General features: G+C 35.9%; 1 protein-coding gene across 1 annotated transcript in view; it reads left to right on the forward strand.

Annotated features, from left to right (window-relative positions):
- JMY (junction mediating and regulatory protein, p53 cofactor) overlaps positions 1-25,871 on the forward strand; it is a 56,288-nt gene that overhangs the window by 23,001 nt on the left and 7,416 nt on the right. Inside the window, exons 3-7 of the mRNA XM_008503458.2 lie at positions 4,703-4,853; positions 6,995-7,164; positions 13,275-13,440; positions 17,220-17,407; positions 24,014-24,100. Of these exons, the coding sequence (XP_008501680.2) occupies positions 4,703-4,853; positions 6,995-7,164; positions 13,275-13,440; positions 17,220-17,407; positions 24,014-24,100 (762 nt within the window). The remainder of the gene's footprint in view (positions 1-4,702; positions 4,854-6,994; positions 7,165-13,274; positions 13,441-17,219; positions 17,408-24,013; positions 24,101-25,871) is intronic.

A 25,871-nucleotide genomic window follows, 5' to 3' on the forward strand; every position in this document is an offset into this window, starting at 1 on the left:
TGTTGGAAGGTAGTGTGATACTCTGCAGTAGTAAGGAAATGGACCTCTTGGTATGATAATGCTGAGTACAAAACTGTGAGAGTATATCATCTGCTTGTATATAAGGTGAATGGAGTACAAAACTGCCCTGGACATTCAACTATAAAATAGCTTATAAAACTTGTAGAAAAATCTGATAGTGTTTGAATGCCAAAAGGTTTGGGGTTTTGTCAGGCTTTTTGTGTCTGGTGATTTGTTTGGTTTGGGTTGCTTTTTTTTAAGTTTTATTTTTATTTAAAGAAGCTCCCTAAAAAAGGCTGAATAAGAAGTGGTTGATGAAATTGTAAATGAATAGTCATGCCATAGATTGCCATTCATCATTTTGAATTGTTAGGGGAAAAAATAAGCAAAACCAAATGGAAAACAATGTCATGTGTTTTGTATTTTATCCATGGTATATTTGCATCTTGAATAGTGCAGTTTTAGTTTCTCACTCTCAAAAACATACTGTAGGATCAGAATAGTTATAGCATGGCAGTGAGGGTGGCTAAGGGTATTTCCTTGCAAAGAGCCTCACTGCAAGGCTGGTAAATGAATCAGATTGCCTTTGTTTGGAAAGCATATGCTTCTTTTAAGATAAAAAGGAGATCTTTGTCTTAAGATAAATCATAAATGATAAGGGGAAGTATTGAACTGGTTCTTTCAATCTTTCTCATACTAAAAAAAAGCCTATTCTTACTGCACACACCTTACCTTCTGTGTGGCAATAATTTCCACTGTTAAAGGATGTGTCCATATATGTATGGACATGTATATATGTCTATGGTTAAATATATATGTATTTCAGAAAGAGAGATCCAGCAGTGGCTGTTGACAATGATTCAGATTAACCATCAGCTCAGGAAGCCTCTAGGCCTTTTAGAGGCCACAGGTGTTGGGAGTTACCAATGTATCCATACCTCATGGCTTACATTTTATTTTTTTTTCTCTAGGTCTAGTAATAATAACAGTTGAAAGCAGTGTCCAGTACAGCCTTGGAGCTGTCCTAAAATTGTGTTATGGGGGAAACGTTGCAGAAAGATGAAGAATCAGGTTGTCCCTTCAAAAAGTATTTTGATGAAACTCTGGAAGGGTGTTAAACATGAAGAAAATACTAAATTATTTGTCTTTCTAAGTATTTAAGAGTAAAAGAGTGTGAAAGCTGAGGGTGCATGCTGTTTTTTATTTTGCAGTGTTGGAGATGAGAAATAGAGACTTCAATGTAATGCTATGTAGGTTGTGGAGGGCAAGGGAAGGGGCTTGAGGTTTGCAAGGACTTTAATAGAAAAGTCTTCAAAAAAAAGTTTGATCATGAGAGGGTAAAGCTCATGTTTACTTAACTCTGTAAAAAGATTGGGATCTGATACTTTTATTTCAGTGGTCTTCTGAAAAAAAAATTATTGCAAGCTTTCGTAATGTTTGCTGCCTTTATACTGAGTCTTATATTTGCCTGAGTCTTTGCAGTTGTCATATTTTCAGTATCCCTATTCATGGGTGTTTATATGTATTTAATCTGATTTCTTCTTGTCAAATAATTGTGTCATTATTTTCATTCCCTGAGTCTATCTGTAAAAAATGTCAAGCATTTTTTTTGGCATGAATTCCTGGTAGATGTGCTTAATATTTTGTTGATTGTATATGTTAAGCTTCTTTTAACTGAAAATTTTAAAATCCATCCAGTCCTTTTCATCCACATTGTCTGGAACATCCAGAAACACTCAAGCTCACTTATTTAAACACCTGAAGGACTTTAAATCTTAAACTAAGTATTCAAATAACTAGTAGGATATAGCTTAGTAAAAATACAAAAATAAAAAACAAACCCAAAGCTTTCTTTTTGAAGGTAAACTTAATCAGTGAAGCTGAAATGTAAACAACTAGATTTTTATATACATGTGGGTAAATGAGGGTGGCATAACTCAGGATGCAGAATTTAGCCTAAATTCTGTCATTTGCCATTATAAAATACTTAAACGCAATGGCCTAAATGCTTTTTTAATATACACTCTTAGGTGTCTGGGTTAAAAACTGGTTGAGTAATCCCAGTCATTCCTTACTTTTGTTGTAAACTCAATATTACATAGTTTTAAATTTCTGAATACTACTTTATTTTTCAGCGTTCTCCATCATTCTGGAAAACAAAACCCATTTTACTTGCTTTTTAGTTTACTTCCTCTGTAGGCTTCATCTAGATTGAATTGTGTATGTTGTTTCATATCTTGATAATTAAAACTCCCTTAGTTTATATTGTTAGTCTTGGGTTCCAGATCTTTCAAGGAATCTAGACCATTCAGCCTAAGTTACTTTGCATGTATTAACATCAAAGTCTATGTCAAGATTCATTAGGATAAAACCAGTAAAACTGTAAAGCACTTTCTACAGCTGAGTGCTTTCACTTAATATATTTGGGGATTTACATATGGAATTAAAGCATATTTCGGCAAATAGTGCTGTGTTTATGTTACCAGCTGGAAGCATAGTTAAAACCTGTAAGACTAACTTTGAGAAGTCTCTGACTGAATGGTGAAGCTGAAACATGATTGCTCATCTGTCCAGCAGGTTGTGATTGCAGTTTTCTGTTTGGCCACCTAGAGTGTGACAATGGAAGGTAGCTGAATGTTTGAGCTGTAATACTCCTTTATATATAAACCTGTTTGCTTTTTGCATATTGCCTCTTGTCATCTGCAGTACTCCCTTAACTTTTTTGCGTTCTTGCAATTAATTGAACTGCTGTGTACTTCTAGGAGAAGAATAAAGAAGGGAGCAGGAGAGAAGTGATAGATCCCTGACTTGTCTATAACGTGAGCTGTCCTCCTCCTGTCAGTATTGTCATTCTGTCTCAACTGTCTTCAGAAGGAACCTGGGAAGTGTTAAAGATCCTTGGGGACTATGTCCATATTTAGGATATGTAAGCTGTATGAAACCTAACATAATTCTACAATTGCAGACCTGTTTCTTCTATCTTCTCACAATAAACGTGTAGCTCAGCAATAACCTGTGAACTTTTCCAGAGAAGAATGTTTCCATTAGAAGAGTTTTGCTTTTCTGATTCATTCTCATTTTCTCACAGGCTGGAATAGGGACCTTCTTTTAGTTTGTTTCCTCTTAAGAACTAATTTGTTTTCCTTCAGAAGCATATCCATATGGTGAAGAAATGTGTTCTTTTATGTTCTATTACTCTGAAGCAATAGTTGATGAAAATAGATGTTTATGTGATGTGTTGAAGTTAATGACTTCTGTTAAATCTTCATCTTCTTGTCTAGTTTCTGACAATCACTTTTCTGAAAGCTGTTCTAATTTTCTTGGTTTTAAATCATTACCTGAAATAAAGCTAGCAAAACATGAAGGTTTCCAAAATGGAGTTTAGCTAGTTTTACCATCAAACTTAGATTCTTGTTAGAGAATAAAAGGTTTTTAAGGAAGAATAGCTGAAATTTTTAAAAGAAAGTAATTACCATAGAATGATTTGGGTTGGAAGGGACCTCTAAAAATCATCTAGTCCAACCACCTTGCAGTAAGCAGGGACATCCTCAACTAGATCAGGTTGCTCAAAGCCTTGTCAGTCGTCACCTTGAATGTCTGTAGGGATGGGGCCTCAACTACCTTGCTGGGTAACCTGATCCATTATTCTACTACCCTCACGGTAAAAGAACTTGTTCTAACATCCAGTCTGTGTCTACTCCTTAATTTTAAACTATTGCCCTTCATCCTATCACTACAGGCCTCTCTAGCCCTCTTGTAGGTGCTTTTCAGGTACTGGTAGGTCCCTATGAGGTCTCCCTGGAGTCTTCTCTTCTCCAGGCTGAAAAATCCCAGCTCCTTCAGCCTTTTTTTCATAGGAGAAGTGTTCCAGCCCCCTGATGATTTCTGTGGCCCTTCTCTGGACCTGGCTCTACCAGGTCCATGTCCTTCCAGTAGTGAGGATTCCAGAGCTGGACACAGTGCTCCAGGAGTGTTCTCACCAGAACAAAGTGTCAGGATCACATCTGTTGATCTTCTGGCCATGCTTTGTTTGATTCAGCCCAGGATGCAATTGGCCACCTGGGCTGCAAGCATGCACTCTTGGCTCATGTCCAGCTTTTCATCCACCAGCACCCCAAGTTCTTTTCTACAGGGCTGCTTTCTAACACCTCATCCCCCGGCCTGTACTTGGGAATGTTCTGATGCAGGTGCAGGACTCTGCAGTTAGTCTAGTTGAACCTCATTAGGTTCACCTAGGCCTACCTCTCCAGGACTCTTGAGGAGTCCTCAAGAAGGACTCCTCGTCGGGTCCTTCTTGATGACATCTCATCTCTCTAGAATTCTGAAAGCACCACGCAGCTTGGTGTCATCTGTAGACTTGCTGATGGTGCACTTCATCCCACTGTATGTATCACTGTTAAAAATACTAAACAGTATATGCTTTGTGATGATTAGTAAAGAAACGAGATTTGCCTCTGTGATGTAGTTGTAAGATTGAGAGGGTTTTTTGTTAGACCACACATTCTCTAGAACTTTAGAGTACAACTCTAAACCAGAACTTCTAAACCAGAAAGTGAATTTGAGAAAATGTTAGAAGTCATGATGGTTTACTGTTAGTTTTCTTTACTTTTGTTTTTGTTTCTTAGGCACCCTGTAGCTGGTTGCTGTTAGCAATATAGCAGAAATTAATTGTGCTATTAATTATGGACTGATTTATTTTCAGATCTCAATAGAGAATGACTACCTAGGCCCCAGAAGAATTGAGAGTCTGCAAAAAGAAGATGCCGATTGGCAGAGAAAAGCCCACATGGCTGTGCTTTCTATTCAAGATCTTACAGTTAAATACTTTGAAATAACAGCTAAAACACAGAAAGGTAATAATTTTCTACTATCCTGTCCATCAAATAATAGATCTTCAAAAGTGTATTTAATGTTTGCTGTATTCTGTATTGTTCTGTGATACTAATTCTTTTTCATGAGTCCTCCACGGGGAAAATGTTGTTTCCATTATTTTTTCCTTCTTTGTCTTTTCAAATCTTTCACCAATAAGCTAAAAGTATCACAGCTGCTTTTGTCAGTGTGATTGAATTAGCTGCACTGTACATTTGCAAAGAATTTAGGGAGCATAATGTTCCTGATGCATTCTGTCTTCCGTACTGGATATGGCAGACCACCACAGTAAGTGTTTATTACCTTTAAATTAATTTCCTTTTCCAGTCTCCCCTGCATTTCAGTGATTTCTTTTCATAGCTCTAAATACTAGTAACAGCACAGTGTAATTACTCAGTGAAAGCTACTTATTTTTCAGAAATCTGCATGGGAATAACCTTGGCATTCCTATGCTACTTTACTAAAGAGTTGTTGCAGTAAAACAAAGTCATATGACTTGCCATGTACACCTTTGCTCAAGTTGTGCCATTTTAACATAAATCATCAGTTTATCAAAGCAAACAGGCCCGAGGATGTGGTTTCATGTCACCTCTGAGTTTGACTGTGGGCTACCACTGAAAGAGTTTGTGTCTCACTGTCTTCCTGGCCTAAATGCAGGGTCATGGTTTTTTGCCTTCATGATAATGATTTTGTAAGCATATAAATGATCTGTACCCCTAGGAGAAAATCTTTAGTGTGTAGGTTTCCTTGCATTACTGTTAGGTCTGCCTCACGAGAAAGTAGTCACTGCAAAATTTATTTCTTTTGGTGACAGCTCAAGTTAAGTAAAACTTGAAACTCTGTCTCACTTAAAAAAAACTGACTAAACCAGTTCAGGCATGTTGGGATGAATTTAATTAGAGCAAGTTCTGAACTTATTTGAACACTTTGGTTCCTTTTCTAGTGTGAGAATGGCAGCAAATGAAATATCCTATTAATTGATAATACATATTTATAGCTATTAATGGTTTGGTATGTTTATGTTCTTTTTAATGTTCAGCAGACAGGATTGTAGGGAAAAATGCTGGGAAATTAAATGCTTGGAGACCATTTACAACTATAAATATTTGGTCTACAGGTTGCTTGCATGTTCTGCTATGTTTTGGGATTTTTATTTTTTTTTGCCTCCTGCTGATCCCAGGGTAGTCTTACATACTAAACTACTAACAGATGGGAGAGGAAAAACACATGAGAACATAAAGGTATTTTTTGTTACCTAGCAACAACATGCAGTATCTGCTAGCAGTTGGGGATTGAATGCTATCCCTTTGACTGTGTGACTTCTGTGGCTTTTGTTTTGCAAAGCTAAGTGTACAGTGTCATATTACTGTTCTATATATTAGTGGTGAAAATCTCATCTGTGTCAGCCTGCGTGCTGCCTGGGACTCAAGAAGTAGAACATCTGAATCAGGCGAGGGACTGCAGCTACTCTGCATTCTTCGCGAAAAGATTCGCATTCATCCCTCCATATTAAGATCAGATTATAGTTTGAATTCATTACTGTGACTTAGCTTTTTGAAGTAACCTACAGTCTACATAAAAAGGTAGAGGTTATTTAAACTTAATTTGGTATTCTTATAGAATTGCACTGGAGGTCAAGCTGAAATTTTTGTTTTAAATTGCACTTTCTTTTCACTCTGCAGATTTGTTTAAACTTGTAACTGCATTACAGAAGTAAAGGTAAACTGGAGTCTGTAGTAACTCACTACTGGAGCTTTTAGAGCAGGAAAACTTGAGATGCAGTTTAATACCACATGGTAGTGTTAATGCCGTATTTTTATTCAGTCAGGAATTCTGAGCCAGTGGTTCAAATTGTCATCGTGGTAGTCAATACTCAGAATGGTTCTTTGGATAATAAAAATCTGAATTATGGTAAAATTATCAGCAAATAGCTAGTTGCATATTTAAATTAATCCTAAGAGAATTTACATCCTGGACTTGAAAGTTAGTGCTCTGTAGAATGACTGCTTCTTGCTAAGAGAACTTTGTGTGTGGATGCAAATATGTGCATTGCCTCTGTACTAGAATCACTGGTGATCTGAGGAGCAGAGCAGTAACATATCTGCCTTTTTTTTCTCTTCTGTAGCTGTGTATGATCGAATGCGAGCGGACCAGAAAAAATTTGGGAAGGCAGCATGGGCAGCAGCAGTGGAACGTATGGAAAAGCTTCAGTATGCATTTTCTAAGGAGACTCTGCAATTGATGCGTGCTAAAGAAATCTGTTTGGAGCAGAAGAAACATGCTCTGAAGGAGGAGGTAATTTTCATACTGGTAAACAGAAAAGTAAAACATGAATAAAAAACCCTAAATTTTAAAGAGAGTTGATGTACTTAAAAAAAAACCCAAATATAAAACCAAACCAACAAACAAACCAGCCCAGGCTTGAAAAATCATTTTTTCCACTTTTAATAATAGTTTGCATTTAAACTTTTTCTGTACCATGCTAGACAAATGGAATTTCAACATAGGTGTGGTAGAGTTTGTGCCATTTATTTACAGTTTTGTTCCTGTTTTCTTGGTCAGTGAACCAGTATCTTTTTACTGTTAAATCTTGCATCTATCCACCAATATGAACACAATTAAGCAATGGGATAGGTCAGAAATCTGCTGCTATGTAATGTCCGCAATTCAGCTCTCATAGGCATGACCACCTTTTTTGGAATATTTCTGGGATCCCAGATGCAAGGTCTCTGAACATAAGTAAATACACAGATGTTTAACCTGTTGTACTGCGTTCTCTTAGTGTTTGCTTATACTAATTATTAATACATATTCCAGAGGGGTTTATGTTGTTTACAGCTTTCCTGAGGAAAGAGTACATGCATTAAACAGCATTTAAGTGTCTTAGCAGGAAAAAAAAAAAACAACCCACATTTATTGGGTTTTATGGCACCTCCTCAAAAGCAAAAATGCTACAAATATATATTTTTAAAATTTAATATCATATGAATATTCGTGCTATGAACTTTGTCATACATAATTCACATTCTGTCTAATCAGTTGCTTATTTTTAGAGCAGTTCTCAAGCATTTCAGCAAAATTTGATAAACTGTTGGCTCCGTTATAAAAAGGTTACCCAGAGTACTCATGATTTCAGCACTATGTAGGTTGGTAGCTTTGTGAGCCTGATAGACTATGTGCCTATTTTTAGTATCTTTTACAGAAGATATCCTGATCTACAAGGAAAAAATTAATGTAAGACCCAGAGCATGAAAATAAAATATTTGCTCTATTTCAGTGTTCTGTATATTTAGAAAGTCAAGAGTTGTGCAGAAACATGAGTTTTATCAGGCTGCTGCCATCCTTAGCTAAGAGTTGGTAAGAGAATCCAACAGTACTATTTGGAAACATTAGATTTGATATGTTCACTTATTTAGGGCAGCCATGCATCATCTTTTCCGTAGCACATCCAGTAGGGACTGCCTGTAAATTTTTGTTGAGTTACATATCAGTCTAGTGAGTGAGTGATTAATTGTTTTGATGTGCCAAAGCATTAGGGGCTGCATAGGAAGAGGAGAGGTTCATTGCAGTATAGTAGATGCTGAAGGGCTCTTATCAGAGGTTGGGCTTTTGGGGAGGGAGAAAGAAGGAACATATGATGGGTGTGTGTGGGCATCATGTTTTGGGATGATTCTTAAAAGGTATAGAGATGTACATGTCAAAACATGGTGATGGTGAGACAAAGAGACCAGCTGCTGCTTTAAATGATCTTATTTTGCTACAGGAATATAATAGCCCTAAGTATGCAAAGCTGGATGTGACTGGGGACCCCATATTTGAGGAAATCGTATATTTGTTTGTCTTGCACTTAATTCCCTTTTCTCCAAATCTAAACTGACCCTGCTGGTTGATTTTTGAGAGGCAGGAAAAGTATTCTTGTTTCTGTAGTTTTGATTTAGTATTAATAGAGTACTTTTTTGTTTCCTAAAATGTGTTGACACTGTTAACCACTAGAAAGTGATTATATTTTTCAAGTTACTATGATACAACAATCATCTGTCTAGGTGATTTGGTTAGTTACAAGATTTTTTTTAGTTGACAAGTGAAAATGTTAGCACTATGATCATCTCTATTGCTAAAAAAAAGAAAAAAACTAAGCAAGAATAACTCTAAAGAAGTTGCATTTTGTGCTTTTTTGTTTTCCTGATTTGTACCCCTTGAGTTCCATCTGTTGTTCTGAGTTTTGTTTGAGCGGAAGGATGAAAACTTTCCTTTTGAGGTAAAGCAGACTCTGCTTTCTTTAACTTGTTGCCAAGTCTTGTCCTCATGACAGTGAACAGAAACATTAAATCAGAGTGATAATCCTTTGTAATTCTCTTAAGTATGTAAAGTAGTTTGGACAGATGGAAATGAGTGACTGGAGACTCAAATTCCAACAAGTTTTATCTTGCAGTATGTAGGATTCATTAACTATTCTCTTTCCCTTAAGAAGCATGCAGTTCAGTTCTAAAGATAAACATTGAAAACAATTTTTAATTTACATTGTAAGTGTTTTGTGATATTTTTTATAAACAAAATCATATTCCAACATAGTACTGCTTGTTTTTTAAAAAGAATGTTTCATAGTTTCATAATTCTAGTACTTTCCTGTAACTGAGCCTGAATCAAACACATACTTGTTTCCAGTGACTGAGTATTTAAATTTATTTTGCGTTTCACAAATGTCACTTCGCTTTTGCCTGAGTTGGATGCATCAGCAAAAATAAGAATTTTATAAAACAATCTATGCAGGAAAGCATGAATAGCTATTTCTGAAAATTTTTATTCTTTCTCTAAAAATGGATAGAGATTTTGATATGCAACATGTCAAAATACAAAATACATAGCATGTATTTTGCAGAAATACATGCTTTGCCTTGGTAGCTTTCATTGTATCGTTTTAGAACTTTCTGGAACAGCTTTTTGGAAGGCCTAAGGAAGAAGCTGAGTTGGGAAATCTATGAAGATTTATTTGAGTACACTTGAATTATTTTAATAACAGATCATGAATGCTATTGCTTTCTTCTTCCTCAGTATTCAAATTGGCAAACTAAAATTGGTTGTAAAAATGCTAATATTTTTTTCTTTAATCTGACACTGAATATTTGTGTATTAATCTCCAGTTGATCAAAAGTTCAGAAAGACTTAAGAGTACTTTAAATTGTCATTGTGTTATATTGAATATTGAAAGCAGAAGGCTTTAAGTACCTGAGGTAAATTATTGGAGTGCATTCTGTACAAAAATTTGGAGACATGCTTTTGAGTCATTTGGAATCATGCTTTGGAGTCATTGGTAGTTATGCTTTTAATAACAGTGAGACATTATTAGAAAATAACTCATTAATGAAGGTAACCTACTGGACTTTATGACAATCAAAACCCTCATAAGTTCTTTTGAAGTAACAATATTGGAGCATAGTTCATTTTTTTTCCCCAGAAAACGATGGGGAAATTGTATTTTAAAGAGTATTAAAGATGGCAAACCCCAGCATTTGAAGAGGCATTTTGTTTGAAGGGTTTTGTGCATCCCTGACATTTAGTTTCTGTTTGCTCAGAAAAAGGAGATGAGCTATTCATGGTAACTTAAAACAGACTCACTGCAATGTTAGCAAATCAGAACTGAAATACCTTCTTTGGCAAACCATTCTGCTCCTGTTTTCTAGGATGACCTGGTTTGAGACAGGATAGAACCAATTTTTTTTTCTAGTAATTTTGCTTTCAGTTGAGTCTTTTTTAAGCAACTGCCCATGCTGAAATTAACAGCTTGTTTTTCAGTCAGCATCTGCTTCTAGGGCTGATAACAAATGATGTTTATAGTTACTGCTAGGAAATGGTATGCAGAACCAAGACCACTTCTTGGTAGTGATGAGAATGACTGTGGTCTTAGAACCTGGTAGCAAAGTCAATGAGCCACCAGTGCTATAGGATGGTACAGCAGCAGATGCTCTCCAAACTGTCAGATGGGGAAGTGTTAGTGTCACTGAACATGGACTTGTGAGATTCTTATACACATTTTATTTGTGCATTTCTCATCACCCAAGAAATACTAGTTCTAGATGGAGCTACCACAGTGATGCCAGGAACAGCAAGTCTGATTTATGAGAGGAGATGAAGTGGTTTTGACAAATAAAATGAAGCCTGAGATGCTAAAAAATTGTTCTCTGCAAACATAGTGGAGTTGGGCTGGGTAGGCCATCCATAGGGCCTGTTGCAATTTGAAAGGGGGTAATGGTTTTAAACTCAGAGGGTAGATTCAAAATATATACAAGAAAGAATTTTTTTTACAGTAGGGTGGTGGAACATTGAACTGCTTGGCCAGAGAGCTGCTATGGGCCTCATCCCTGGAAACTGTGTCAGATAGGATGGGCCTCTGAGCAACCTGACCTAGTTGAAAACATCAGTCACTGCTCAATGCTGAAGGTTGGATTAGGTGATCATTAAAGGCCCTTCCAAGCCAAACTATTGTATGAATAATGCAATAAATAAAACATAAATAAAACATATGTTTGTACATTAACAAAACATATGTATGAATAATATTGTATGAATAATGAAAAATACCGATAGGAATATGCATTTGTCAAGAGCAGTGGATTTGCCTATTCAATACAGATACAAGAGCAAATGTTATTATCTGATTATGAATACACTGGAAATGTGGAGGAAGTTTTCTGGCAGTTAGGAGGGAGTATCTGGAACAGACTTGCAGTATGAGTTTTGTGGAAGCTTTGTTTTGTTTTGACAAAATCAGAGAACAACAATAACATCATGAAAATAATTTTAAGAACTCAGTTCATGAAAGCTATTAATTTTAGATTTGTCAAAAGCATTCCATGGTGGTGGAAGGATTGATTTGGTGGCTCTTACTCTTTATTCTATGTTTAGGTATTTGACTATTAATTTTTTAATCTATCCATTTAGTATGCTTGTTCACTACTGTTGTGGGAGGCTTTCTGTTTTAACTTGTTTGTATTTATTCCCAGTGTGGGTATATGGGTGATACATTTATACTTTAGAACCATTGAGAAACCCAAGTTCTTGCTGAAGTTCTTCAGTTAGTATGAATGGGACAACAAAAGACCATAAACACTGTTGGTTGAACTGGGGCCAAAGGGATTAAATAATCTGCTTGAGTTAATGCAGGAAATTGTGGCATAGCAGGAAATTGAACTCGGATCTCAGTTATAGTTCTTTGTCCAACTTCAAAATGTTTCTTTAGCAAATTAGGGTTATTATTTCTTTCAACTTATTGTTTAGCCTGTGACCTACCAAGGAAGAAGCATTTTAGTTGTACAGATTAGATAGCAATTTGTAACATTAAGAACTGAATCACTCTTAAATTTTTAACAGAAAGAGGGATGATTGTATCTTGAATTATAACATATATAGTATCTCACAAAGTTTTAACATCAATGGTTGAAATTTAGGGTCCCCATTTTTCTTTCTCTTATGTAGCTACAGTATCCGCCTGAGAGCCAGATGACATTATTAATTTCTGATTGCTACTGCACCTGAAAAATTAATATAGTAGTGTTGTACCACTAAAACAGACCAGATACTTGCCAGCATCTGGTGTGTATGCTTACAATGCTAAGACTGAGTTGTCATGCAGGCCCTTCATCAGGCAGACAGCACTGCAGCTGAATCAAATACTGAGCTTAGACTGCTAGAGCTTGATGCTTACCAAACTAATACTTTTGAAGATGGCACATCTATATATCTATGCAATGTTTATATTATTAAGGCTGTGGACTTCAGTGAGAAACTTGACAGAGATACATTTTCTTTTTAATCAGGTAGAGAACTTAAATGTGGTTGTAACCCTTCTGCATGCAGTTTTTAGAACTGCATGACTTTGAATTCCTTCCAAAGTGAGACAGCACATAAGTTACAGTGCACATAAGACAGCACAAAAGTGACAGTAGACACTATCAAACCATATTTAAGAAATACCTAATGGTATTTCTTAAATATGGTTTGATAGTGTCTACTGTCACTTTTTTATGTCACATGCTTGACATAAAGAAGTGGTTGCCTCCAGAAGCGATGTTGGGTTGTTATAACAAGGAGGTCAGTGCATGTAATTATTCCTGTTCCCACCATGTTTCAATTTTTTCCTCAGTTCAGCTTTAATGATGGTTTAAGCTGTAGTTTTCTAGATGTGTGTTCTATATGGTTTGTCACCATATAGAAGAATGTCAAAGATGTCTAAAAATGTGTGGCTCATCAAAATCTATCCTCTACTCTTGATGTGTTTGGTTTTAACTCATTACATTTCCATATTACATACAATACCATATTGTATTGCTGTAATCATTAAGTCTGTGGTTTTGTTCTCCTCATTGTCCTGAGTTGTGTAGATTATTTTTTTTTCTCTTTCCATTTAGATGCAGAGCCTGAAAGGTGGTACAGAAGCCATAGCCCATTTGGACCAGTTAGAAGCTGATTATTATGATCTACAGCTTCAGTTATATGAAGTACAGTTTGAGATCTTGAAATGTGAAGAGCTGCTGCTGACAGCACAACTTGAAAGCATCAGAAGACTGATGTCAGGTGCTTTATGCATTTTAATTGATATGTAATCTGTAAAAGACAAATGTCTATTTTTCTCTGTGGTTGTTACTAGACTACAGTCTCATAAATCCTGTGGTAATTAAATGAAAGCAGTGCCTTAACCATGTGAAGAGGTTGATCTTTTAACATAAGTACTGTTAAATTTAAATTTACACATGTTCATAAAATATACACATGTTCATGTGTATAACCAGAGAAGCTTTGGTCTGGTTCTTATTGACTGTGTTTAGAAATAAGCATGTAACATACTATCTAAGTTTTTGAAAACTGAACTCAAGAAGAAGGAAATATCTTAATTGCTGGAGACTTGTCTCATTTGAAATTTCCATTGGTACTCTTTTATTTGAAGCGATGAATGGTTTACATAAGATACTGCTTCAAATAAGGAGTCTTTCAGATAAACTTTGAAACTTGTTGTGTTGCCATCTCACTGTCTTAGAACAGTGATGCAAACTTTGTTTTCAGAACCTGCTACACCTTGGATACCTGAAAGCAATAGAAATGGTAGAGGTAAATCATAAAGCATTTTTTAGTCCAGTTATGTCCTTTGGACCTTTGTTTAGTTAACATGTTTATCCACACAAGGTCTGTTTTGTTGTTTAGTGCATAGAACGTGCATAGCAATTTTTGTTATGGATAGAAGAGTTACTTAAGAGTGATTTGAAGCTGGATTGTGATATGAGTTGCCTGTGGAAAAACAAAAAACATAGTTATCACAGATTCTTCTTTCTGTCAAGTGAGTCTCCTCCTTTTAGGCTTGTGATGGCAACATATCTGATTAGGAAATCAGACATTTAATTTTGATACTGAGGACACGGTCTGGTTGAATTACCTGTGGACCAAAGGAAATTCCCTCAACAAGAGGCTAAGATTTTTTTTCCCCCCTCCCCACTTTGGTATAGTGATAGTAAAACCTAAGGATCCTTGATTAAGCATCATATGTCACTAATGTTTTATCCAGAAATCTCAAAAAACCCCCACAACAACCCACCCAAACAAACTGCAAAGCCATAACCTGATCCAAAGTAAAACAAAAACTCCAGTCAGCTAAACTACCTACCCTCTCCTTTCCCCAACATGACAGAGTAGTTCATTGTTCTGGCTTCTTTGCTGTTTTAAGTTGGTAAAGTATTATTTAATACAAAATCCTAAATTTGAGGTTTCTTTCCCTAAAGAGAGCTACTTATGATTGATGGAATTACTGTGTTTTAACAGTTACCAGTTTATATCCCATAGGATGGGGATTAAAAAATACAGTTCTTAAAGTCACGGAATTTTGTTCAAAGGTTGAAATGATCTATTTGGACTTTACTTAGGGGGAGAGGATAAAGCAATTAATGTGAAGAATTTGACAGTATAGAGGCCAGATCTCTTCAAGACTGTTTAGCCCCTAATCTGAACAAAAGCATCTTAAAACATGTAGTTATCTTTTAATATGTGGTGTTTCCTATGCAGTCTCCTACGCAGAGGAAAGAATGGTCTGCTGCCTCTTCTGTTATGCTTCCTTTTTTTAAATGTACTTCTAATCACTAAAGTAATAGACTTTTAATTGTGCACATATGTATGATCTGAAATACATGCATTTTAGTGACTTGTAGAGGCAGTTACTATTCTTTACTTTTTCAATATACTGGCTTTGCAGAGACATTTCAGAATTCTGGATTCTGTTTTGAATTGTGGGACATCCACAGTACTACTAATGGAAGTATCAACAGAATATTCTGAGACCATGATTTGATTTGACTGCTAGTTCATTGTCAGCTAGAAGAAAAACATTTTATTTTGCGTAATGGGCACATTGGATCTGAAAAATATCAAGTGATAATAGATTGTCATATTATAAAAACAGTAGTAGTTCTTAAATGTCATTTACCAAATACCTGCATTGATATACACAAAATGGGAATTTATTTGGTTAGAATTTTAAAGGATCATATTGTATCCATAAAAACTATTCATACATCTGTGTAGGATGGTTCTGCAGTGGGTGCATTGCTGTCAACAGAATCTGGCAGTAGGTTCCTGCTTTGTTTGGAGGGTGTGTTGAATGTGTGCAAATGGTCTGGATGGCATTTTAAAGGGAATAATTCTAATTGTCTTCTTTTAAGTAGTTAAGTCATTAGAAGCTTAAGCACTTCCCAAATTTATAGGCATTTCAAAAGCTGTTTTTAGAAAACTCCTGGAGTGTTTGGTGGAGGGTGCAATAGAGTTGCCAAGGTGCTGGTTTTTTTGTTTAAAACAGAATTTTAAATAGTGTTTTAGTAGTGGTAGATTTGACTGGTCTGCAACCAAGCTGTGGCATTTTCACTTGTAAAATCCTGTCTTTAACTTCATGTGAAAGTGTTCTAAAACACAATTGGCATGTAAGTTCTCCCATCTTATAAGTGTATGGCAAAATTGTTGTTAGCCAGGAGTCTTATTTTTACTCGAATCTCAAAGTAGTTTTTAATGCCTTGGCAGTTTCACATAATGTGATGAGCTTTTGTTGTGTTTTGCTGGTTTGTGTGTTTTTTTGTTGTTGTTTTTGCTTTATTTTAGGTTTTTTTATATGAGCATTTAAGTAAAGGATCTAATAGGTCTATTTTTGTAATTTTTTTTTTAAGGTTAATATAGTCCTGTGCTTTCTTTTCTGGTCCTGCCATGTCTTCTGCTGAGCTGAAATTAGCATGACAATCAGAATTTTGGTTGCAGCAGAGACTGTATGCACAAATAACACAAAGTGACAACACATTCTAAATTGGACACTGTACTGAAGAAAGCCCTAACCCTATCTCCAGAGAATCTAGTAAAAGCAGGAGGAAGTTATGGTCTTGCTGAAAGTAATTGATGAAGTTAAAATGAAAAGGCTTGGTGGTACTGCAGAGAGAACACTTGACAATCATGCCAGCTATATCTGCCTGTTTCAGCCAAAAGTAATGTTTATCCCTCTTACTGTATTTTTAAAATATCCTACTTTTTATGCCAGTGAAATAAAGAACAAGAGGCCTTTGCTGCTTCTTCATCTCAGCCTTCTGCAAGGATTTATAATCATCACTCTTCTTGGCAAGAGATGAGAAAGCAGCATTCAGAGATGAGCTCAATGTTATACTGAATGCTTTACTCAGGAGGCTAAAAATCATGGGTAGTGATAAAATATTAGTCATGACCTCCTTTTCAGGCCTGTAATGCTTTGAAGGATTGCCTTGATGTTACCCATCCTCTTCTAATGCTGAGCAGTAGCAGTGACTGGGAGGTCAAAAAACAAAAAGATTTTTGGTGTTTTGTTGGCTGATTGTCCTTTCACAAAATGAAGAATACATTATGGCAGAAGAATCTCATGCCAAAGACTTCAGAAAGAGTCTGTATTCTGAACTCTGTTGGGAAGAACAGAGAAAATCACTGCACATCGTGGGTTCCTTGTACTGGTTAGGAGACCAAGAGACATGCATGGACATTGTGATTGAGTTAGGCTATAGACACAAATGTACTTTTACAGTTGCCTTTGCTTTCTAATTCTCTGAGCTTATCTGAATACCAGGCCTTGCTTTATTGGTCTTGATTCCTGTTCTCCATATAAACTTCAAGGCTCTACAGTGATACGCTGTTTAATAGTGCTTTTTCTGTAAACTTTCAGTTTTTAATAGTCCTCTGGAAGGACTATAGCATTCCTCTGTGTTAAATCCTGGGTTCAGTGGGGAAATTTTTGTAGAACAAAACAAAATGTTAACCAAATGCAAACTAATGATTTGACTTTTTCATTACTGTCATTTTTAATTCAGAGAAGACAGATGAGGTGGTATACTATGACACTTACGAAAGTATGGAAGCCATGCTTGAAAAAGAAGAAGCGGCAGCATCTATGCACTTGCAAAAAGAGGAGCTTCAAAAGCTGCAACAAAAAATCCGCCAACTGGAAGCAAGACGGGGACGTATTTCAGCCAAGAAAGCCTACCTCAGAAATAAGAAGGTATGAATAAATTGCAAATTTCTATCATAATTAGCATATTTAATAAAAGTTAAAAAGGTTTAATTTCAGGGATCACTTCCAAGTCTCACAGAATTTTTCATGGATTATATTTACTACTTACTAGAAGTTTTTCTACAGAGTACCAAATACCATAGTATATGTTGCTAAATTGATATACTTAAGATTCAGTTCACCTTTTAGCTTTAAAGGAATCTTTAATGACTGAATTCAACAAACTTATTTCTACTAACTAATTTCAATACTTTCCTGTGGAAAGTACATGCTAGAATGTCTGTTTTTACAGCGAGAAGTTTTGTATGTATTTGAGAACAGAATTTTCAATGTTTCCTCACTAGCGTGTTCTATATTGTCTTACCTCATCCTTTTAAACCTACCTGCCTTTGACACTGTGTAGTCAGCAGATAGATATGAAATCCAGTATATATTCTTAATTTGTAAAAGTAGATATGCTCTGTAGGACAACTTTTTTATGTGATAAGTGACTGGAATGTTGTGCAGAAAATTGTTTTAGAAATGTGCTCTCAGAACATGAGAGCTTAATGAGTGTAGTGGATTAAAGTTGTGAGATAGCATATAATACTTGTCATAAAATAGTTTTCCACCCCATACTATAAATGGTAGGGCTATGCAGAAATTTTAGATGAGAACTCTAGATTTTATATTATGATCATCAGGGCTCTATGTGGCTGTTTGTTCCCAGTCATGTCTCTTGATGTGGGACATGACCCCTTTATATAAACAGTTGTAGTAAATTGAGGGTAGAGCCTTCAGGTGTTGCCTCCCCTTAATAACTAATATATCAATGTCTGTACCTGTATCTGGAGTTTAATGGAACAAACAAATCAGTAGTCCATGCTTATATTTCTTTAGTCACTGTCCTGATTATTACAATGTGGAGAAGATTGCAAGTATAATATTAAAGAAATCTCTCCTGTTATCCTGCTATGGGAAGTAGTTTGCTCACAGTCATTGACATTGTTCTATTTAAGTTCATAAAAAGGGATGAAGATGTTGGGCTTTTTAGTATTTTAAGAAATGAATACTATGTCATGTTATCATTTCTAATTAATATAGGCTGCATTATAAAAGCTATGCTACTTTCTCCTGACTGTGAGTAGACACTGCTGGCATCTTACAGAATGCAGAAACCTATTAAAAAGCAACAGCCTGATTGATATTCTATACTCAGTTCACAAGAGTTGTCTAGTCAAGAAGACATCCTGAAGCAGGAGTAGAGATGTGTGTTAGTACACCTTCTTATCTGTGGAAATGAAGTAGCCACCACCTTCAGTTGGCCCACTTGTTTCAAGGATATGCTACGATATGCTACGATATGCTACGTTTCAAGGATATTCCTTGGCTAAGCTGAAGGAATTACTTCTAGGCTGCAACAGTAGTTGCAGCATGCTTGTGCATTGAGACATCATGAGAGTTGCTTATCTGAGCATGCCTGCAGGGGTAATGTAGTCATGTATGCTCAGCATTGTTCTGGAAGAACTTGGTCATACTGCTTTCAGGACCTGAAGTAATGTCTCCATGTGGAACTTCACTGCTTAACATCATGGTGTGGACATCACAGAGCTCTTAGTACTAGTTCCAGCTCTTTTCTGACTACATTGCAACTGAGGCTGTGTTGAGATACTTAACTTGAGTCTTCTAAAGAACTCACACATTAAGATAATGTGTATTTATACTTGCTAGGGCAAGAGGTATTTACTGCGAATGTTGTTATTACTGATGAATACCACAAAGCCCTACTTAGTTTAATAGTAATTACTGGAAAATCAAGACTCTAGTGGCTTTGAAACATAAACAAGCTTTGTATCTTAAGTGAGCGCTGTGGTGATATTGAAAACATTAATGAGCAGTACTTACAGTGTGGATGTGGGTAGTTGTATTTTAAAGAACTGGGAGGAAAAAGGATTCTTGCTTTGAAGAGTTTGCAATTTAAGTTAAGCACGCTGAAGAAAGAGACAGGCTGCGAAGCAGACTCAAGATGGTGAGAAATGAGCACAGTGATGACTGAATGCTAGGTAGAAAAAAGTAAGCTTTGAGGGTGCATTTGGAAAGTATATGCTGTGTGGTAAACGCCTTTCTTAAAGGCTGTCTCTCAGTTAAAAGACACTTACTGTTGTCACGGTTTAACACTGGCCCGGCAATTAAACCAAATAACAGACGCTCTCTATTAATCTCTCTCTCCTCCTTGATAAAAAGACAGAAAATCACCTTTATCCTGGCCCAAACCAGGACAATTGTGTAATTAAGATGAGAATCTACTTAATGCTTTTCAGATTGTGTTCCTGGCCATACTTGTTTCAGCAAAGTTTCTTAAATCAGAACTGTTAACAGCTGTTCTGTTTTGGACTGGATTGGTGAGGTTTTGGTGTTTTTCACTTTCATCCTTTTTTTTTTTTTTTTTTTCCCCCCATTCCTCTGTGTTTTTTTTTAACTTAGTTCTCAAGTTGAAGAGAGAAAGCAGGCTGTGCATTAAGTGGTGTATATCGCAGGCTTATGAAATATTTAGACATTAAAGTCTTTACTCGTTACAAGTAGTAAGATTCCCTTAAGTTTTAAGATTCCCTTAAAACTATGCTTTCTTTCTATGAGCAGATTTCATGATTAAAAAAACAAAAGGAAATTATTTTCTTATAGTAGAATAGTTCTATTCTGTTAAGGAGATAATGCAGTGAAAGGGAACCAATTACTCTGTGTAGAATAAGCTATGTATATAATATATAATATAAGCTTTATATTATATAAACTTGTGTGATTATAGTTTTATTAGTTTTTCAGAAATTCCTATTTTTGCAGTTGATGCTTTTTTTAAATTATTTTGTCAAATAATTGCACCAAACATTTATTTAGAAACTTTGGCTGAAGTTTTGCTAGAAACTTCATTCAACTGTGATTCTGAATAACTGACCCAGCTTTTTTGGAATTTATGGTTTTACAGAGGTTGATGTTTTTCACTGTACTACAAAGACTGTAAACTCTTTTTTTATACGAACTCATTTTTTCATTCGTTAAGCAGTCATTTCCTGATGTTTCTTGTGTTGATGACAGTGAGTTAGTTATTTGAAAATAAGATTTTAATAGCAGTCTCATTACTTATTTTTTAAAGCTAGTTTAGATTTTTCATTACTGTTATCCAAGACTACCCCCTGCTGGCTGCACAGTAGTATTAATCAGATTATCTTCTAGAAAAAGCAGCTGTTTTATTTAGGAACTATATTTATGACAGGGTCAAGGTAACTGATAGTGTAGAAGGCATCTAGGAAAGTATCTTTGTAAAAATAGAGTTGTGAAGAAACTGAGTTATTTTACATACAGGAAGAGTATTCCTCATCTTGAGCAGGCTGGGAGAAGCAACTGGTTGGTGAAGCTGTTTCCGGTATGTTCATATTGTGTGTTTTGACCTAGGAGGCTTACTCACATGCTGCTGTGTCCATTCAGCAGGACACCTTTACTGCCTTTACTGCTTTGCAAACCAACAGTTTAAAGCATAGTCCATGCTAAAACCAGTATTATGAAGATGCAGTGACAATTGGTACAGGGTTACTTAGTATGCTGCAACTGCTGTTATTACTATTACTACTACTAACTATTTCTAATACTAAAGGGCATGACTACACCGAACACGTGCAGTAATAAGTACAGTTTTCGCACCTACTGTGTTTACTAAATGAGAAGCTAATGTTTTAATCGAGATGCTCTTCACTCTGCAAGCAAGGCTCACTGGAACTAGTTATAATACTGATGCAGACCTTTACATACATTACATGTTACTAGTCTAAAACATGGTAGCTTATCCAGTGAAGAGGGTTGAAAAGATTACTCAGCTCTCTCATTTTGTCAGTTTAGTACCAGGCAGCTGATTAAAAGAGAAATGAACATTACTTCTTGATGCTCTCTCAGTTCCATACAGTTGACCAACATCTTTCTTTTCCAGCTCATACACTGAGTTATGGAGTTATGGTATTATGGTATTTTTTTTTCTTTTTTTTTAGCAAAGTTTGTTGGTTTATATTCAACTTGTCATCTGTCACAGTCATCTCTATATTTTTCTTAAGTGCTGGATGTTTTTTTCTTGATCCTTTTTTTCTAGTCACTAGTTTTGCCTACGTGTGGAACCTGCATTTGTCCCTATGAAATTGCAACAGGTTTTTTTAGGACCATTTCTGGAATTTGTTGATTCAGATTTCTAGTCCTGTACTTCTGGTTGTCCTAGTCTTTTTTATTATTTCAAGTCACAGAGGGCTGATTATGTAAGGGTAGGTCTTCATTAATACAGAGTTGGCACCAAATATGTTTTGGTCTGCTGTATCCTCTTTATGTGCCTAAAATACCTTTCATTATTGCTCTTAGAAAGATTTTAATACTGATGCTAAAGAGGAAGTGCTTAAAAAATACAGCCCCCTGTATACTTATGAGACATGTCAAAACCCAAAACAAATGTAATATACATTTTCTCATTATTTATCAATTTTTTTTAATCTTATAACATACATTCCTCATTATTTTAGAAAACTTTTAACTGAACTGATTTAATTGAATCAGTAGTAGTATTTTATACACACACACTCCTGACTAAGCTGGTACAGTATTTCCACAGGAACTTAGGCTCTTGTTGGAATGTTAACCTGTATACGGTAGTGTCAGAGTTTGACACAGGGCTGTCAGTAAAACATTGAGAGTGAGTGATGCTCTCTATTAAACCTCCTTCCTTCTCCATAGGGAAAGGAAAGGAAATCAGGGAGACAGACTTACAGGTTGGAAAACCGCACAGCTTTGACAAAGTAGTAATGGTGCAAAGGAAAATTACTAAATATATACAAAAACGGTGTCACATTCCTCCCCCCCGGTAATGTTCACGTCACCACTGAGTCTGAAGGGCAGGCCTGAGAAAGTCCAGCTGTATGCAGGAACATGTGGATTAAGGGGTGCATGGATTGGGATCGAAGGCAGAGGAATGGATGGAGTCCTCCCAGGATGCCAGCCAGGGACCAAGACAGCTTGATGCTTGTGATCCCTCAAGTTTATACTGATGAGTTTATACATATGAGATGGAATCATTTGGTCAGTTCTGGTCATCTCTTTGATCTGCTTCTCCCTAATCGGGGGGTTGCATCTGTGACCCCTCTGTACCCTTTTGATTCAAAAGGATCATAAGATTTTTTTCAGAACCAGGCAGTGGCCTTGGTTCTGCATACTGTTCACTAGTAATCATCAAGCATTATGAGTTCTAGAAGCAGGCACTGGCTGAGAAAGATGTTAATTTCAGCAAGTGCAGCTACTTAGAAGAAACATAAATGCAAGTAAACTTACAAGAAAGAAATTGGTTCTCTCCTGGCTCAAACCAGGACAAGTAGCAACACTGTTGGTCATACTATTTAGAACAATTCAGACAACAACATTCAGGAATACCAGTTACCTTTTCTGTGATCACAGTATGTCTGTAGTTACCTTTTAGGAGGACATAGCTTGTTCTATGTTTCGGAGTGTAAAAAATTGTGGGCTTTTTTTAATACATTCTTTTGTTGGTTTTGTGTCTTTCTGTGTCTACTGCTGCAGTATCTTGCTTGATGGCTGCCAACTCCATCAGCTGTCCCAGGCTATGCTTTTGAAACCTGTCAGGTTTCAGCTATAAGGACAAGATGACTGATGGCTGGGAACTGCAACTCTTGGGTGCTCTTTTAGCTGCGGTCACATTCCAAACTTAGGTTCCTAACACTTCCATCTCTTACACAGCCACAAAAACTGTTTCTAATGGCACATTTGACTTTCTTTCAGTTCTGCTTGGTGCTTGTACTGGACCTAACCTCATTGTCCATAGTTTGATTGCTTGGCTGGCAGTAATGCCCTATGAGCTTGTCTGTCTTATAGGTACTCTAGATCCTTGCATGTGCTTTTTAAGAGATGCTTACTTTGGTTCTTTTTATGTTGTTACCTGAAGTCCGATTGTCACCCATTGTAACATGGCTTTTTTTGTTCGGTTTGGTGGTGTGTTTTTTTTAACCTGTTTTCTTTGCAGACAATGTAGTAGATGTTTGTTTTAAACCAGATGTTGCAGAGGTGAACTTGTAATAGGTGAACTTACTTGTGCATGCAGAAATTGTAACATTCCTTAGTGTTTATGCCTCAAAATTATACTTGTAAAACATGAAATGGGAATTGTGAATGTGAAGCTGCCTTATTGTGTAAACAGGAATGTGTAGTATATTTAAGATTTAGTTATCCATGTATACAATGATAGGGAGTTATACAAGGGCTATAAGAAATTTGTGACAAATTGGTGTTTGTTGCCACATTTCTACTGATGTTGTAGAACAGACTTTTCAAGCAAGGTTTGCTTATGTATATTCTTCAGAGAGTCAGAAGTAATACCTTTGGGGTTGTATGTCTAGGTTTTGTTTACAGATTATGGTTTGATTGTAGATTAAATTAGCTATATTAAATCAGTTTGTCTGAGGTAGCTTTTGTGATTTTTATTTTCCTAATTCATATTGGTATTTGCTAAATATGACATACACTGTAAATTAATGTTTAAAACTCGTGTTTTATAGATAGCATTTTATGTGTCTACAGGAGATCTGTATTGCAAAGCATAATGAAAAGATCCAGCAGCATCATCAGAGTGAGGAGGAATACAGAATGCACCATACTGTTCAGCTAGTAAGTCTGATTTTTCTGCTCTTGAGTTAGACTTTAGTCAACCACTTGCATTCCTCATTATATACCAGTTAGGACTAAGAGTATTCAGAGTGATAGCTGTTCTTAAAAGGTGGTATATAACCCTGACCTTTGGACCATGGATTTGTTTATCATATTATGCTGGTAAGGGCGAGTATATAGATATGTTAGATGACACTGAACCCAAGCAAATAAAACAGTTCTTTTACTCTAGGTTCATGGTTTAAGTGAATACTGCATAGTGCTGTATGCAGTTTGTTAATGTCCACACAGATGATTCCAGACATCTGAGAACAGTGTCAGATATGCTCAAATGAGTGAGGAGAACATACACATTTTTTCTTGAATCTTAGTAAGATTGTTCGTTTTTTTTTTTTTCATTCTACATAAGGAATCACTTGAGTTGTGTTGTATAAAGATGTAGTTCCAGGCTGCATGCTCCTTCGTTCTCTCACAGTCTCATCAATGAGAATTGGCTAGCTAGTCCAACTGATGTGCTGAACATAATAGGTTTTATGTTAAAGAATAGTAAAAATCTGTGCTTAAGTCATGAGAGCTGATACACTATCAATTTTAATAAAGATCACTGACAAAGATCCATTAAAATCCAAGTCTCTAATTCAGGCTTTGATTAGATTAGCAAAAGTGATTGTGTTTCATCCTTATACATTTTTAGCATTGATACATTTCTTCAGGAAGTCAGCTACATAATTTATTTTATGAAAAGGCTACTTATGGAAGACGCTATGCATTGGCATACTCTTTCAGGATCTTAGAAAAACACTTTTTTCAGTTCTTACAATAAGGCAAAAGAATTTGCTGACTTGATTGTAGTCCATCAATCACTCTTAAAAGTAGGACTTGGCAAAGCAGAAGGACTTTCTTGTCTCAAACACTACAGAGCTTTTTCTTGTTAATTTTGTGGAGATGCCTATTTGAATTTTATGAAGTACAACGTGCTAGGCTTTTTTGTCTGTTTTCTCTTAATAATCTGACAGCAAAGGTGTCCAAACCTGAACAAATTAACAGTTCTAATGACACAAAATTTTAGTAACATTCTTATTCCCAACCAAACCAAAACGAACCAAACAGAAGAAAAAAACCAACAAAACACATCTTGAATTTGAGACCACATGAGGAAAAATTAGACCCGATCACACATGTAACATGCAGATGTGGTGGTAGAACTATCTTTACTTCTTGCTATGATCTTTTCTTCATACTTCTGTTTTAACTTCTTTACTCCACTGCTTTGCTGTCTTCTTTTTCCCACATGCTTCTATTCCTCTGTGCTTTTTGCCAGTTTCCTGTCCTTACATCAAAGCTTTATTGAAGTAAAATTTCAGAAAATCAAGCTGGATTAAATAATGACATCATAAGTTAATTAAATAAAACTCTTTCGTTTACTGTTTTGTGGCTCTGAGCTCTGTGACATCTTGCACTACAAAAATACTAGTATGACTTTATTTTAAACGGGAAACCTTGAAATTTGAATGGTAATTTTGTTCTTAGAATGAGAGGTTTGAGGTCTGGCTGATTTATACAATTTCTAATTTAAAGGCCTTTTTTCAGAATAATAATCTGCCACATCTCTAGTTATTTCTCATTTTTCTAGGTGACAAGTCTTCAAGTGGTCCAATTTCAGACTGAAACCTTTATTTTCTGAACCCTGCATTTCTTTGATATTATAAAACACGAAATCTGTATTTGTTATGGGGAAGACAAAGATCAAGTGTTAAAGTGGAGAAATGTA

The sequence above is a fragment of the Calypte anna genome, chromosome Z (assembly GCF_003957555.1).
Source record: "Calypte anna isolate BGI_N300 chromosome Z, bCalAnn1_v1.p, whole genome shotgun sequence".
Classification (NCBI taxonomy): Eukaryota; Metazoa; Chordata; class Aves; order Apodiformes; family Trochilidae; genus Calypte; species Calypte anna.